The following is a 17,267-nucleotide window of genomic DNA, read 5'->3' on the forward strand; positions in this document are numbered from 1 at the left end:
TCGCCCTGCTGCCGGATACCGACTCGTAGCTAGGCCTAGCTCGGTGAGGAGTGAGGACTCATGACTGCCGCATGGAGATAGAGATGGGAGAGAGACGCACAAAATACATTAAACGAGTAGGTCCTATGTTTGTCGTGGGGAGAGAAGACAGAGCCGAGTCATAAGTTACATGTATCCGTTGATTTTCATGGAAAACTGTTGACACAATTTAATTAGACATGGACAGGACTTCGCCTCTTGTTGGGTACATTATTGTTTGTTATTATTCATATTCATGCCGTTTCATTACTGATCTTTAATTTTTATGGCAACTTTTGTGGACCTCCCTAATGTGTTAATATCATGACCAGCATGCATTTTTAACCTAGCTTCTGCTTGTACACATTATTACTGTCTATCGACTCCAGAATTTCATGCACATAAAAAGGTAAGAAGCTATGATTGTAGTTTCTGTGACTTTAACCTCAAAGATAATGTACTTGATTAAGTTAACTAATGAAAAATGATATGCTCACATGCTAATTTAACTCTTAGGGAGGAGGGATGGGACATCATCATCAAACAGAAGGATACACGTTAGGGAGGAGGGAGGGTTGACACACCAATTCACCGGACACATCTTTGCGCAAGGATAATGAGGTTGCCCAGTCAGCCGTCTCATTCGCCTTTCGATCTACTGGTCCGATGCCAATTAACTCGTCTGAATTGAGATGCTCGAGTATGAATCCGGCAACACGATGATGACGCCAGCGAAAGAGGGTTCAAGAGAGCTGAAGTAAAAGATTGAGAGTATGATTTTAGCGAAAAAAAACAGATAGAGAGGATGAAGAGGCTAAAGATAGACCAAGCTTATGCAGCCATAGTTGTAGATCGTATGTTGGAGCCTAGCTTGACAAGTGATAAAGACTTAGCTTGTCAATCACTAGATGAGGATGAAATGGATTGAAATGTTGGAGGAGTAACCTGTGCCTTGGACAAATTTTCACTATTTTTCGAAGATTGACATCAAATGTCATTTATGTTCGTACATAAGTAAACATGCTTGTAATGTGTGGATCTTAAATTTGTTTAAAAAAAATAATGTCTCATGTATGTTACTCATCATATAAAAAAAGATTTATTTTGAAACCCCTCACAATCACGATCATGAGAATCGATAGAGATCTTACCAAGAGCTATATCACTTGTGCTCATCATAATTTTTAAGGTAATGTATAGATAAGTGCTCATGAGGAAGAATCGCATTTCACACCTATATACAACTATACAAGTGAGGAAGCTCCCTTTGGTCCCAAGAATAGGAAAGAGGAAGCTCCCTTATACGAAAACTGAAGCAGCTCTTAGATGCTATTGTCCCGGTACACAAAAGCAAAATAAGAGGTTGTCCTTCAAGCACATCAAGAACTAGAGCAACCCATACCCATAGCGACTAGGCAAAGAAATCGTATACCTAAAGTTTCATAGGATTCCTCTACCTCTCTCACTTGCATAGCTCATAATATAAGAATCTGAAAGGGTTAGAGCTTTTCTTATTGATAAAAAACGACCTTATATTAATCTTGTGTGATGAGGTCAACCATATTGTATTTGGGTTGGTCCAAGAGAAATGATATTAAGAATGCCAACATGATAATAGTGGTGAAAACAGATTATCCGGCCAAGAGGTTCATTCTGGTTTTGTTTGTAGGAATTTACTGTGTGAGGGAGTAGGACTGTAGGAGCGTAATTTTGTTAGGTAAATAACTTCATCAAGGGAAACAAAAAGTGGAAGAGCAGTGGAAAAGCCAACGACTTGAAATGATTGGGGGAGCAAACTAAACGAAACAGCAGCCCAAACTTTTCTCTACGGATTACGGAGGGATGTTTGTACGTGAGACTATCTGCACGCGCTCTTGGAAGCATCTGCCAAGCACTGGAAATTAGGGTTCAAAGTTTATTATCATTTTCTCTTGCATTCAACTGTTAATTTCTTGGAAAATCTTTGGAATGTTACTTTTGTATTCTCATTTCATGTCATGTCAAGGTAATAAGATGATGAAACAATTTAAGGCACAACGATGATATGTTTATTTACTTGAAATCACAATGCGAACGTAATTTCTTATAATTTTTAAGTTCTTGATAGTTATTAAATTAAAAAAACTCATTACATCTTTAAAATTACGAAATGTTGGTTCTAAAATTATATTTTCGTTTCTTTCCAGAGGTCCACACATTATTATTTGTTCTACATTTTTAGTAAGAAAACATGTAATAACAAACTAAAATATACACACTTTCTAAAATACGTTAAATGGATATTAGGTACACAATTAGAAATGTCAGATTTTCTGCAGAGTGTCCGTGTTCCACCCTTCCATGCCAATAAAACATCACCTTCTTTTCCAGACCAAATCATTGAGTCACCCAATTCTCTCTTACCACATTTCTACCTGCTAAATCCATATTATTACCAACTCATAAATTCCAGGGTCAATTAAAGAGCCGGCGCGTGGGATGGTGAAGAATGTGACTCTCTACTCTCTCTCTCTAGTTTAGTAAACAGAGTCTCTCTACTTTTCTCTTCTCTTCACTCAAAGCTGCCACTGCTTCTGTTACTACTTGGGAGACTCTCTCAATCTTCATGTTATTTTACTCTTTTCTCTCCCTTTCTTTTCTCAAAACAACAAAACCTTCGTCTGATTTTTCCTTTCTCTCTATTCCCTGAATCTCTTTCTCTCTACGTGTCTCTCTCAAATCCCTGTGTGCCCTTTTGATCCATGTCCTTATTCCCCAAACCCCTAAATGCCTCCTCTCTAGGGCTCCATTCTCTTCCTCTAAGGGCCATTTTGGAGGTGCTCTTTGCTCAAGGTAGGCTGATTTTGTGTTGGGTTTTCAGAATTTTGGGATTTTGTTATTGTGGATTTAGTGGGGTTTATTGATACATTGAGAGTAGGTGTTTTTAGTGTGCAAGGTTGAAGCTTTGTGGTGGGTTTGAGGTTATTTTGATGAAAGATTGAAACTTTGGAGATTCTTGTTATTGGGTATTTTGCAATTTTGTGCGAAGACTGGAACTTTGTGTTTATGAAGGTTGGATTTGGTGTTTGCATTTGGTGAAAGATGGTTTTGTATGTTGGATGAGTTCAATTCTGGGGTTTAGTTGGATTTTGAGTATGGTGAATTGGTCATTATTGGAATAAAGGAGGAGAATTGTGTTGAAAGAATGCAAGGTTTTTGAGAGTGTGGATTTGGTTGTGAAGGAGGGGCCTTGTTGTGGGTGGTTTGGGGCACAATGGGTTGCATGTATTGCAAGCCCTCTGCAATTGAGGATAGCAAGGAGAGCCCCAGGGAGAGATTGTCTAACAAGGCGGCATCAGACTCGCGGGCGGCGAGGGTGGCTTCCTCAAGGAGGGAGGAAGCTTATCGAGCAAAAGATAGGTATGATAGCAATGATGGGAGAGCAATGTTGATTGATAAACACTCAAATGGGGCTGCTCGATCACATGGTGAGAATTATGAGAGGAAGAGGGAGAAGATGGAGTATGTTACTGCTCTACATCCCGGGATGGGCAGCATTCCGAAAGCTGCAGAAGGAGAACAGGTTGCAGCAGGGTGGCCGTCCTGGCTAGCTGGAGTGGCTGGAGAGGCCATTAAGGGGTGGATACCACGCCGTGCAGATTCATTTGAGAAGCTTGACAAAGTAAGTTTCTTTATTGGTACTGAAGTTAGGATTATGTTCACCAGGCAGATATTTGTTTTTATTTATTAATCCATTTAGGTTGTCTTATTTTGCTGACTGAGATTGAATTTTGGTATAGCTAACCTTTGAAATCTCTTTTCTTCTGTTTCAAAGCTCATCGAACAGTTTTGTTTCATCTAGTAAAAATTTGGTTTGTATTATTAGTCTTAGTTCAGTGTTAATGTTATTGCTCTGATTGGAGAGTGATTTCAGGGAGTGAGTAAAGTACTTTTGTATCAGTCACTTAATCGATAGTGTTGCTTTAAGTATATTTGTGATTGGGCATTAAAATTTCATATTAAAGTGCGACCGTGCAACATCAATGTGGTGCTTTTCTTATAGGGTCTAATTAAAAAATAAATAAATAAAAGTAAAGCCGTTGCAAAAACTTGCACTTATCGTTATCATACTCTTAGGCTGAGAGAATCTTATATAATAGGGGTAGAATTAAAAATAAAAAACAATGTTGACAGTCATTTGTCTTTTCTTTAAGATTGGTATTATATGCTTGAGACATCCTTTAGTCCCTCTCAAGTGAGTGGCCTAGTTCATATCTTATTAATCGAGTGCAGATATTTGAAAATTTGTTCTATTTATGTTTTCTCACTGATTTGAAAAGTTGTCCCGAAGAATGTTGTGCTTGAAACCATGATTGCCGTTATCTTTGTCTTACGTGTCAAAGCATGTATTAATTGATGTGCTTCTTAACTGAAATACATGAAGAGAAGATGTTGGATCTCCTTTTGATTTGTTACTGGTTTGATGGCATCCTGGATTTGCGGTTGGCTGGTGATTAACTAATTGTGGATCAGATGTAGGCCAGAGTTTAGTTCCTTGAGAAACCTTTTGTCTGCAGCACATGATAAATAGAAAAAAGTCTAGGGTTGATCATGCATTTCTGGCTTTCATACTGTGAAATTACTATTGACTCTTAGAAATCACCTCTACTGGACTTGAGCAAAGAACATGAGTTATGTTTGCAACCTATCTTTTCTGGTAAGGAGTGAAGTCAGTTAAAATGGATAATTTTATTTTATTTTGGTTGGATGCCTTGAGATGGTTTTTAAGCGTAACATTTTCTTGTTGTGAGTCCTACGACTTTTGTGATTATTTGAGTTGAGTGCGGAAGTTGTATGAGAGATTGCATACTCTACTGGAATTTAGTTGATTTGCAAATAAGGAGATTGGTCTTTCTTATCCCTACCCTTCTACAGTTATGTTTTGGGTGTTCTATTGGATGAAACTTAGGTTATATTCTGTTTATACAGTATTCCTTTGTCTAGCTTTTAGATCTTTAAAGTCTGGTTTCAACCAATAGATTTATCATATTCATTATTTAATACGGATTTTGGTGTTGGCCATCCCTATTCCCAAATAGTACCGTCATCTATAGATTTCTGCTGGATTTGGTTACTTAACATTTATTTTATGCAGATTGGCCAGGGAACATATAGTAACGTCTATAGGGCTCGTGATCTTGATCAAAAGAAAATTGTAGCGTTGAAGAAAGTGAGGTTTGATAACTCAGAGCCCGAGAGTGTTCGTTTTATGGCAAGGGAAATTCTCATTTTACGGAGGCTTGATCATCAAAATGTGATAAAACTAGAAGGTTTAGTTACGTCAAGGATGTCTTGCAGCTTGTACCTTGTTTTTGAGTACATGGAGCATGATTTGGCGGGGCTTGCTTTACACCCTGGCCTGAAATTTACAGAAGCACAGGTATGTAATAGTTATTTGCATCTGAGGCTGAATATATATAGCTCTGTTTTTCCTCTTCAACTTTGCTTACTAGAAATAACACTATGACCTTTCCCTCATCATCAGTAACAGTTACTGCTACTGGTGTATTTTGTTTACTGTATGACTTGTATACTTATCTAGATAGTATATTGTAATTCAAGTTCATCTTTAAATTTTTACACAGAAACTTCAGTGTAGGATTATTTAAACTGTTATGGAAGCATTGAGATCTCATTCAGTTCTTGGCAGGTCAAATGTTACATGCAGCAACTATTATGTGGACTTGATCACTGTCACAGTCGTGGGGTTCTGCATCGTGACATTAAAGGGTCCAACCTTTTAATTGACAACAGTGGCATGTTAAAAATTGCTGACTTTGGTTTGGCGAGTATTTTTGATCCCCATCAAAATCAGCCTCTAACTAGCCGGGTTGTAACTCTCTGGTACCGACCGCCAGAGCTTTTACTCGGTGCTACTTACTATGGAACTGCCGTTGATCTGTGGAGTACAGGTTGCATACTCGCTGAACTCTATGCTGGCAAACCTATAATGCCTGGAAGAACCGAGGTACATATAGTTTTTTTTCCCGTGTGTGCGTTGAAATGATGCTCTTAACTACTTTATATCGTTCGGAATTATTGTGGTACAGACGCATAGGCGATACAGAGTTGTACAATTCCCAGTAGTTTTTGCTCTTGACAGCCCAAGTAATATTTGGATTTGCAAATTATTAGTCTAATAAATGATGTTATTCCAATATTTCCTTGCCACTGCATAAAGGCGGTGTTCTATGGAATTTTCATTTTTTTTGGTGGACCTTGTTAAATATGAATGCCATAACTTATCTTTCATCCTTTGGATCTGTTTTATGTGACTTTACAAGATATCCAAAGTGGTGGAACTGGCATCTCCCACGTCTGTCTTCTGGGCTTTTGAATCAGCCTTTTTTTTTTTTGAAGTATGATATAGAGTCAGAAATAGTCTGATTGTAGTATGTAAAGTTTTTCTTTCTCTATCCTAAATGGCATAATACAGAATATGAGATGGAAAAGAACGGTTCCTTAGGATATGGTTTTTGTTACTTTATCTGATTGTGAAGATATTGGCTGGTAGGGTATATCCCCTATAGCTGTCTGGGTTCTCTTATTTTCCGATGCCCCTTTTGGGTTTTTTCCTGTACAGTGTCTTATGTCTCTCTCAAATGTAAGTGTAATTGAGTAATGCCTGCCAATGATCTTACTTTGTGGTTTCTTTTGTTTCTAGGTGGAGCAGTTGCATAAGATTTTCAAGCTTTGCGGCTCACCTTCTGAGGAATATTGGAGAAAATCAAAATTGCCTCATGCAACCATATTTAAGCCTCAACAGCCTTATAGACGCTGTGTCGCAGAAACATTTAAGGATTTCCCTGTACCGGCGTTAGCACTTATGGACACCCTTCTTTCCATAGACCCTGCAGATCGTGGGTCTGCATCTTCTGCTCTCAAGAGCGAGGTTTGGATTCTAAATTTAGTCATATACCTTTGGAGAGTCTTTGTGTTATGTTGAAAGTTACTTTGACACAATTTTAGAGCTCTGTGTGCCTGTGCATGCTCACATGTGTAGTAGCCTGTTTGTGAGGTTTAAGTTGCCTCTGGTGCTTTGAGAAGTTACTTTGACACAATTTTAGAGCTTTCTGTGTGCCTGTGCATGCTCACATGTGTAGTAGCCTGTTTTTGAGGTTTAAGCCTGTTGCCTCTGGTGCTTTGAGAAGTACAACTTTACTATGGTTAATTGTTTCTCAAGTGTATGGAAGATATGAACACCTATCGGATATACTTGTGACTAGAAAATAATGCACTTGAGTTATTATCTTCCATCACTAGGGGTTATCAGCTCTGGATATCATGTTAAGTTTTTTTATTTATTTATTTATTTATATATATATATATATATTTTTTAGAAGAACTTGATATCATGTTAAGTTGCACCATCTAGGTTGCAGCAAGTTCCTTGTTTTCTATTCTTGACTTTTTAAGTTAAAAAAGTAGTTTGACGGTTGATACTCTTCGCTGTGCAACTATTTGAATTTTGAGTATCACTATACTTTGGCTAGAAGTTGTCTGTTTTGACTAAGCTTCTGACCGTAATGGTATTTTTGTTTAACAGTTCTTTACCACAAAACCTTTTCCTTGTGATCCGTCAAGTTTGCCAAAGTATCCTCCTAGCAAAGAGTTTGACGTTAAAGTACGCGATGAGGAAGCTAGAAGGTTAGTACTGTTACATAAATCAGTAGTTTACTCTTTGCAACAAGTTTAGTTGTTTTTATTCTCAATTTTTCTTCAAAGCATTGCGCTGTATAATGTGTTTACACGTACACACGTGTTTACTTATATTTGGGGAATTATTGGGACCTATTGGTTCATGCATTGTCAACCTAATGGTCTTGGCCTCATGGGATCATTTGATGCATGCTTACTGTGTCGGATTCATGCTTCCGGGTAATAAATTGGCCTCTCCATATATGGGAAAATATTGATACTTGATGATTACTGTGCTAGATGTATATCATTGCATTGATTATCCAGGACCCTTTTGAAAAGTTAAAGAGTGGACTCTGAAGTTTGCTTAAAGTTTTGAATACATCCTAGATAATTTATAGCTATTAGAAGATAACAGGGCTATAATTCAATGGTGCCATAAGGGTAAAAGTGATACATTATGCCACGGTCTTAACCTCATGATAGCATGTTTTGGGATTAGGCTTGTGTCATTATAAAGTTATGTGCTTCAATTGTCAACTTCTGCCAAACTCCTGTAAACATTTATTTTGGGATTTGTTTTTTTTTTTTTTTTTGTTTTTTTTTTCAATTATAATATCCATAGTTGTCCTATAATTTATTGTGGTGCATTTCTTTTACTCCTAAACACTTTTTAGCGACGATCACCTTTATAATCTGTTTTTCATGTGCATTGGTAGACAAGGAGCAGCAGGCAAGGGCCAAAGACTTGACCCTGAAAGGAGAGGAACAAGAGAGTCTCGAGCCATACCGGCACCTGATGCCAATGCCGAATTAGTCATGTCAATGCAGGTAAATTTGATGATATTCTAGTAAGAGTAATTACCTATTTTCAATACTCATTTTGTAACTCGTATGTGTCTCGTGTTTAATACTTGTTTGAGAGCTTCTTTTCCTTTATATGATTTTGCATTTCTATGTGTTTTTTTAATTTCATGATATTGTTGGGAAGCTGAATGGGAACTTGGAGTATAATAAATCAGTTGTCTCCATGCATGACAATAATCCAGCCATTACTATATCCATTTAGGAAGTTCTATCTCTTAATTTGCTCTTGGTTTTCTCTGCACATAGGCTCCCTGATGTTTATGAAGAGACTTTTCATGTTTAAGTTTAATCCTTGTTGTGGGTTCATTTTGTATTTCTTACCGTTCCCGGACAATACTATACTCACATAACATTGACGTCTTGTTAGCAACAAACTTGTGTGCTTGTCAACGATTAAACCTAGTCTTTGCATTTTCGGTCATTGCGATTATTTGTTTCATAAATTTTTGAGATGATCCTTATTGCATGTGACTATTGAGGACATTGGACAGTTGGACTCGAAGTTCTTTCGAGTTTCGACTGCCCTCTTTCAGTTTATCAGAAGCTATAATTCATATTGTAATTTATTCGGTATTGTTTAAATCTTACTTCATATGGGAATAATACAATGGCTTTCTTGTTACAGAAAAGAAAAGATCAGTCCAACTCTAAAAGTCGAAGTGAGAAGTTTAACCCTCATCCAGAAGAAGTTGCTTCTGGCTTTCCTATTGATCCTCCTAGGCCATCACATGCTGTGGAACTGAGTATAGAATCTCATGTTCATAATCCTAAGAGAGCTTCCCATTCAGGGCCATTGTCACATCGTGCGGCATGGGCAAAGTCTACGAAGAACCCAGATGACGCCCCAAAGATTTCAAATGGGGCTGACTTGTCAGGCATGTCAGGTTTAGTGGCAGCAAGGAGAAGTATGTTGACTGAGGAACGCAGAAAAAGGTCTAATTCTTCCCAAATGGATGTTCCAAAAGCAATAGGGCGGTTTCCAGGTTCATTCAAGGAGGCCACAGATCCTTTACCACACGACCAAAAACCTATTGTACCTTCTAATAAAAAGGATGATGTCAGAAGCAACAAAGATCCAGTTATCGTGAGTGCTTCTGCTCGTGCTCTTTTCCCTATGTTTATTGTCTCTTTACTCTTGTTCAGCGTTTGATTGCTTACTCTATTGTGACTTTTTTTATTCAATATTCTTATTGGTTGATCAATGTTTTTATCTATTTTTTTTCCGCTTTATTTCAGGTTGGTTATGGATCAAAGGGTCACAAAATTCACTACTCAGGTCCGTTGTTAGTCCCTTCTGGCAACATGGATCAGATGCTGAAAGACCATGATTTCCAGGTCCAAGAAGCTGTTAGACGAGCACGAATTGACAAGGCAAAAGTCCGAAAATATCAGGCGGAAAGCAACCAAATATCCACCAATTCGTTATTTGTTTCTGGTCGATGAGCCAGGTTTTAGTAGACCCCAAAATCCGAGCATCAGGAAATTCACTGCAGAATAATTGCTGGTTCTCTTGTGACATAGTTATTTATTGGTGTGGGGTGTTTTTTCTTTTGTATAGGGGGGGGGGGGGGGGGGCGGCACACTCAGTGGAAGAATAGCCAATCTGCATCCAAAATTGAGTTGATAGCTTAGAACTCTCCTGTATCTTTTTTTCCACTTTGCTACTTAAATATGGCCCATTCTTGTACAGCTTTTTACAAGCCATAAGCTGTAGAGTATGTGGGAAATATGAAATGTATTTCGGGATTAAAAGTAAGTTGCCCAGATATGTCTTACACTTACGCGGTGATCAGTCAATCTTAATTTATTCATTCCAGGAAAAAAGAGGGTGATTTGGGTAGGAAACTAGGAATCTATTCACTGTTTTCATTTCACATTTCTTTTCTCACTTTCACATCTAGTTATGATTACCCTGTTTCTTACAGCTTGACTAATGGTATATGCACCAATGAAAGATGCTGCAGATTTCTTTTAACCTTGAATTTTCAATATAACTGAGACTTGTGTAAATTGGGTTGGGGTGACAGGCACTATAAGGTTGAAAATCTATGCTGGTTGTGAATTAGACCTGTCATATTGAAAAAGTGGTGTAGACAACTATTGAGAACTTGAATTTGGAGTCAATCTCATGCTGTATATATTGACTGCTGATGCTGCTGTTGAAACTCACAGTATGCTCCTACTGCCTTCAGATTTCTAAACAATGCAGTCTCTTCAATTACTTGTGCTATTCCTATCCCAACTTTTCTTGCTCCAATCTGCTTTTGCAATTGATTTTGCCTTCAATGGTTTCAATTCTTCTGATATCTTGCTCTATGGCAACGCAACAATAGATTCTGGTGTTCTTTCTCTTACTGACAATAGCACTTATTCTATTGGTAGAGCTCTCTACAATGCTAAGGTACCCACAAGGTATCCAAACTCCTTGAACCTTCTGCCTTTCACAACCTCTTTTACGTTTTCTATAGCTCCATACAAGGATCCTCTTGGGGGTCATGGATTCGTCCTCATTTTTGTTCCTGCTTCCGGCATCCAAGGTGCCTCTGCAGGACAGTATCTCGGCTTCTTGAATAATACAAGCGATGGTAACCCTAGCAACCATGCTTTTGGTATCGAGTTTGATGTATTCAAAGACGAAGAATACAGCGATATCGACAACAATCATGTTGGTATTGATGTCAATTCTCTTACTTCTCTGGCTTCTTACAAAGCCGGATATTGGATTGGTGACGACACAAAGGAGGACAGTAACAACACTACTTGGTCTTTCAAGGAAGTAGAGCTGAACGATGGAGCCAATTACCAAGCATGGATTGAGTACTGGAACAACCAGCTGAGCATTACATTGGCTCCAGAAAACATAAAAAAGCCAGGGAGACCTTTGATTAAGGTTCCTCTTGATCTCTCTGATGTTTTCCTTGATGAAATGCACGTGGGGTTCACTGCATCAACTGGAGTGAACGTTCAAAACCACAATATTTTGAGTTGGAGCTTCAGCAATTGAAGCTAACAATACTCATTTTGTGGTTCTTAAGAAAATACTTGTCATGAATTTGGGTTGGAATATCTGTAATAAGTAAGCTGCCTTCATGGAGCTACATGTATGTTGGTTATTTTACACTATAGAATTCTAATACTTTTTGGTTCAGAATTTCAACTAGGTTCTTTATGATTCATCGTAATTTGGTATTGAAATTACTTGCAAAAATCAAAAATATGAGTTACATATGTAGCACTCCTCTTCTGTTCATGACAATTCTGGGTGGGTTTATGTTTGCTTTTTGGAGGGCATCATTTGTTGCTTGGCCCAGTGGTCACAATACAGACATGTGAATGTGCTTGGGGTAGGACAGGAATATATGTCTACCACATAAAAGAACTCAATAGTTATGTTCTAATTTAGATAAGGAATTCTCAGTTTGGTTGATGAGTAGGCCAATGCCTACATAAATACAGATGCAGAATTCAGGGAAAGTGCCAAGAAATGTTTCTACTAGAAAGACTGAAAATTTTAAGGGCCTATGAAGCAAAGGAATGTTTATATTACTAGTACTACTACAAGTATTTGCTTCTAAAATTTGGTTTAATTAACAGGTATTTCACTTGTATACGTACTCGATGGTAAAGTAAACTGGAGGCATTGTTGTCAGCTATTCACTTCTGTTTCTTTTACATTAAACTTCCCAGCTAGCTTGTTTCAAATTAGGAGGCTAATTTCCTTGCTCATTGTCTTTCTCGTTTTATGGCTTACCCTATTCGAATTAGTTCTTTTGCTTGGGTAGTTGGGTTGGTGAACCTCGAGCTACAGGAGGTCCTTCCTAATTCCTATTGAGTTTGGGGAAAATGCTCAAATACTCAAAAAGTAACAAATTAATCAACTAAAACTCATTGTCTTGTTTCTCAGGTAATGTAACATATATCTATGGTCGCATATAGCTTTCCATTCGAGCCAAGTGCATGACCAAATTGAGTATAAGATTAATATTCATGCAACGTGTGCATGCGTGTGTAACAGCAGCAACCGAGAAGTACTGAAGTACCTAGCCATCCAAACCGACTGGTACAAGCTAAGGTCCAACAGGATGAAACCAAAGATAGAGAGAGCCAAACCGATCGCCTCCCACAATCAACGAGGAACTAGAGAACGTCGACAATGGGGTAAGCCATGCCATGACCACCGAGCCTCGATCTGTAACATGCAAGAGCCACCGCCTAGCTAGTTAGGCGGCGGTGGTGGAGTTGGACGAACTCGATAATATTTATTAATTATTAGGATCGGAGTTCTGTTAAATTAATTCAGTTCATAGGAAAAATCGGACCTAGATTTTAGTACAAGCAGAATTCAAGCGGAGTGGTGATTGTGTTGATTATTGGCTGCATCAAGAGCACACATCCCTGCTGTGATTTGGCCATTTGGGTACAAGCTAGAAATACAAAATTCCAAGCTCATAAAATCATGCATGTACCTTCAGGGATCTCTACAACCAATATTGATTTGATTAGTTCCCTCGAACATAAGAAAAATCCTATTGGTCGATATATTGATCTTTGTTTATATCAAATACTGTGTGCTGGGGATTAGTAGTGTTTGTGTTCCGCCAGAAGTGGGAGCCTGATAGTTAAACATAAGTACATGCATAACCCTTAATCTGATACTAAGCAACCAATCAATCGAAATATCGAATTGTTAATTCAATAAACAAAAGCTTTGCCGATCACTATCCAGTGTTCTTATACTACATTATCTTTCATTTTGGGGGAATTTGAGAACAAGAACATGTACCAAATATGGGGGCTTTTCGAAATATTTATATGTAATGTAGAGGGACAAAAATTAATGATAACTCGATGTATGTTCTTGTACGTGATGACTATGATCCACTTTAGAATATCTTTGTTTGTTAGATAATGTTGTCTGGAGTACAGATCGATCGAGTATGAAATATATGTTGCTTAACCACGTATAATCTTACCCTACTGGTTAGCAAACCCTAGGCATGCCGATGCCAATTCTCTCACCTATGTCACGTATTTATGGCTCCAGTTTTTATGTTTTTTTTTATGACTAAAACAAAACAAGAGAAAATAAAAATAATTACAATGAAAAACTCTAATACAGCTTAAACCATAAATATTGAAATTAAAAACAGTGACTGAGGCTAGAGAGAGTCTATTCTGTCATAGCAATAGGAGTAGAGTAACCGATATCTGCAAAAAAGTTTGCTTCAGGTTAAATGTGAATAAAAGCAATAGAAGTAAATTGTGTGAACTCGATGCCATCAGAGTTGAGGTATCCAATATCATATCTCTCATCCTTTGAAAAAAGAAAATACATTGTATGTCTCATGTGGCTCCATAAACATGCCCGTAATAAAGCTCTATTGTTATTTGTCATCAAACTGACTTAGATCGAAACAAAGATCAATATCTAACAAAACATGTGTTTTTTATCACAAATTTTGATATATATTGCTCGACTGATGCGACCTCTGGTTAATGCGGAAGGCCACTATCATCTCAATTTCTCAACCATATATGGATCCGTCAGTTTATAAGTTACAAGCAACAGACACTTCTCATTCAGGTGCTTTTTCTAATTTGTCATGATATGTAACGAGTCCGTTCAAAAGCAATTCAAATATCTCGTAATTTAGGCCAGGGGAGCCTAGAAAACAAAAAATAGTAATGAGAAGTAGCAACTTAATTGGTTGCTACCACCACACAATCTATATCTTCTAGTTCTGCTTCTAGATGGTCGTCGACAATGATCATTTCATCTTTTAGAATGACTCCATTGGTCAATAAACAGAAACACTTTGAACTGAAAATATCTAACACATTATTAGAACATCTTGTGGTCTGCGTCTAGCAATTGAGAAACTTGTTATTTTTGTAAACTAAGTCAAGCTAGCATAAAGACTGTTTATTGAACTTGGAGTCTTGGAATCATATATATTGAAGACGCTTTATAATTTACTTCTATTGGTGGTTAATGTTAACGTGAGTCCTAATCCTAGTATATTGGGAAGATGTATATTCTGTAATCAATTAGGATTATGTAAATCTTTCGGTGTAATTAGTTTCCTTCTAAGGTTAGAACTGTGCTTGTATATATACCCGACTTGGGGTTTGTTCAATACATCAGAAAATTCCCAACCTTTTGTGTTCTGTTTGACTTGGCATCAGAGCCTAAGTCGATCCTGGCAATCTTCGTAATCTGAACCTGTTGTTTTTCGGCTGCAAATTTGTTCTAAACCTATCCCAATTTGATTTGTTCGACATGTCGAAGGAAGCTTTCGATTTCGTCGAATTTTGTCGTACTTGTTCTGTTCCTCTGTCATCAAATCCTCTTTGCAATGGATCTTGCAATCTTTGGTGATCAACCTGAAGTTTCCCGTGAACAATTGATGGCTCTTCAAAATGAGAGCTTAGGCTTTAGAGTGAAACTAGATGGCACAAACTATCTAGTACGGCGACGACTTATGAAGATGCATCTTGGCGGTGTAGGCAAGTGGGAATATGTCGCTGGTACTCTCCAACGACCTGAAGAAGTTGGCAAGGCACAAGCTATGTGGGATGCTGCAAATTCTAAAACAATGGTGCTTCTTCTCAAATCCATGACCAGACCAATCATGTTGTTGTTTTCAAGCTATACGACGCCAAAGGCAATCTGGGATGCAGTCGCAACCACATACTAAGATGGGAGTGATTTTGCAAGAGTTCATGAGTTGACATGTCAAGCTTTCGCAACCACTCAAGCTGGTAAGCCTCTTGCAGAATATTATGCCGGCTTGAAGGCTATATGGCAAGAGTTGGATGAAAGGGACCCAATCCTATGGTGTGTGATCTGGATATTGCTACACACAATAAGTCCCAAGACAAGATGCAAGTCCACATCTTCTTGAATGGATTGGATTCAAAATTTGCTATTGCTAAGGGAGAACTGCTTCGACAAGCCACACCACCAAGTCTGGAACAAGCTTATGCTTATGTACGCAAAGATGAATCCAATCAGTCTAGTGCAAAGGAGTTGCATACCGAGGCATCCAGCCTCACTGTCCAATCTAAACCTCAACAAGATTGGAAACCAAAGAACCAAGACAATGAACTTCGAATCCAGCCTGCTTGTGGACCAGATCTTGCTAAGGTGCAGTGCTTCTATTGTAAAGAGTATGGACACTACAAGAACTCGTGTCCTAAGAAAACAAATCAAGGAGCTACTTATGATAAAAGCCGCGGTGGCAAGGCTACCATTCAGTTGGTCCAAGAACCTGATTTCTATGGAGTAGGAGGACAAGACATCACCACATATATGTGTTCTCAGGAGAAAAGAGGTAAAATTGGTATTGCATTAAAAATTTCTGACTTTACTGGTAGTGATACATGGATAATTGATTCTGGGGCGTCTGATCATATGACATTTGATAAGTCCTTTTTTTCGAGTCTGTCCCCATCTCCCATACCTGAAGTGTCTAATGCAAATGGGGTGTCCTTCCTGGTCCTAGGTATAGGGTCAATTCAAGTTACTCCAACAATTGTGTTAAACAAAGTCCTTTATGTTCCCGCTCTATCACATCACTTATTGTCTGTTTCTGAATTGAATTCACAAAACAAATGCTCTGTAACATTTTTCCTATGTATGTTATATTCCAAGACTGTCACGAACTGTCCTGCGGGGGAGACTGTTTCACTTGGATTGCATGTACAGCGGGGAAGCAAGACCACCGTCATGAACCATTGCCCTGACATTGAGTTCTGATCAAGTAAAAGAAATTTGGCTTTGGCATCACCGAATGGGTCATCCATCTTTTGGAGTCATGAAGAAGTCGATGTCATCTTTGTTTTTTGGAATAAAAGAGTCAAGTCTCCATTGTGAAACTTGTGTTTTTGCTAAGAGTCATAAGTCCAGTTATTCTCCTAGTTTTTACTTCTAGTTCTGCACCATTCGAGTTGATTCATTCTGACATATGGGGGCCTTCGAAGAATTTGACATTGACAAGAATGAAATACTTTGTTTTGTTTATTGATGACTTTATTAACTTGGGTTGTGTTATTGAAAAAGATGGATGCTGTGTTTTCGGCTTTCACCGCTTTTCATAGTCTCATTCGAACTCAGTATGATGCTTGTGTGAAAATATTTCGATCTGACAATAGAGGAGAGTTTGTTAACCACTCTTTCCGAGACTATTTTCAGCAACATGGAATTGTTCATCAGACTACTTGTCCTCAGACACCAAAACAAAATGGGGTATCTGTGAGGAAAAATCGACACCTTTTGGATTTTGGAAGAGCTTTCTTACTCAGTGCCAATCTACCCAAATATCTTTGGGGTGAAGCTGTGTTGTGTGCCTCTCACCTTATCAACCATCTACCATCTTCAGCTCTTCAGAATCGGGTTCCTTTTGAGGTATTGTCTGAACATGTTACTATTCCATGTCTCAACAAACTTCCTGCTCGTGTCTTTGGTTGTGTGGCCTATGTTTATCTTTACAAAAATCAGAGATCTAAGTTGGAGGCTCGTTCCCTTAAGTGTGTGTTTGTTGGATATAGATCCCATCAGAAAGGATATAAGTGCTACCATCCTCTGTCTCAACGATTCTATGTCACCATGGATGTCACATTTAGTGAAGACCTGTGCTATTTTTCTCCTACGGCATCTCCGAGTGAGGAGGAGAAGCATGTTTTTTTTTATGAAGATCAATTTG

At 38.2% G+C, this 17,267-nt stretch overlaps 2 protein-coding genes across 2 annotated transcripts; both read left to right on the top strand.

The window, feature by feature from the left end:
* Positions 1–2,660: 2,660 nt before the first annotated feature.
* Positions 2,661–10,005, top strand: LOC101299370 (probable serine/threonine-protein kinase At1g09600-like). Its single transcript, XM_004296458.1, has 8 exons — positions 2,661–3,679; positions 5,153–5,437; positions 5,708–6,025; positions 6,722–6,949; positions 7,604–7,704; positions 8,415–8,526; positions 9,188–9,646; positions 9,799–10,005. The coding sequence occupies exons 1-8, from the start codon at positions 3,272–3,274 to the stop codon at positions 10,003–10,005; spliced, it is 2,118 nt and encodes a 705-aa protein (XP_004296506.1). The 5' UTR covers positions 2,661–3,271.
* Positions 10,006–10,955: 950 nt separating this feature from the next.
* LOC101299660 (probable L-type lectin-domain containing receptor kinase VII.2-like) lies at positions 10,956–11,792 on the top strand. The gene is made up of 2 exons (XM_004296459.1): positions 10,956–10,974; positions 11,100–11,792. The coding sequence occupies exons 1-2, from the start codon at positions 10,956–10,958 to the stop codon at positions 11,564–11,566; spliced, it is 486 nt and encodes a 161-aa protein (XP_004296507.1). The 3' UTR covers positions 11,567–11,792.
* Positions 11,793–17,267: the final 5,475 nt, after the last annotated feature.

The sequence above is a fragment of the Fragaria vesca genome, linkage group LG4, assembly GCF_000184155.1.
Source record: "Fragaria vesca subsp. vesca linkage group LG4, FraVesHawaii_1.0, whole genome shotgun sequence".
Taxonomy (NCBI): Eukaryota; Viridiplantae; Streptophyta; class Magnoliopsida; order Rosales; family Rosaceae; genus Fragaria; species Fragaria vesca.

Coding starts and splice junctions, on each gene's coding strand:
- LOC101299370 (XM_004296458.1), top strand. CDS start 3,272: ATGGGTTGCATGTATTGCAAGCCCTCTGCAATTGAGGATAGCAAGGAG. Junction 6,026..6,721: donor TAATGCCTGGAAGAACCGAG/GTACATATAGTT, acceptor TTTTGTTTCTAG/GTGGAGCAGTTGCATAAGAT. Junction 7,705..8,414: donor CGCGATGAGGAAGCTAGAAG/GTTAGTACTGTT, acceptor GTGCATTGGTAG/ACAAGGAGCAGCAGGCAAGG.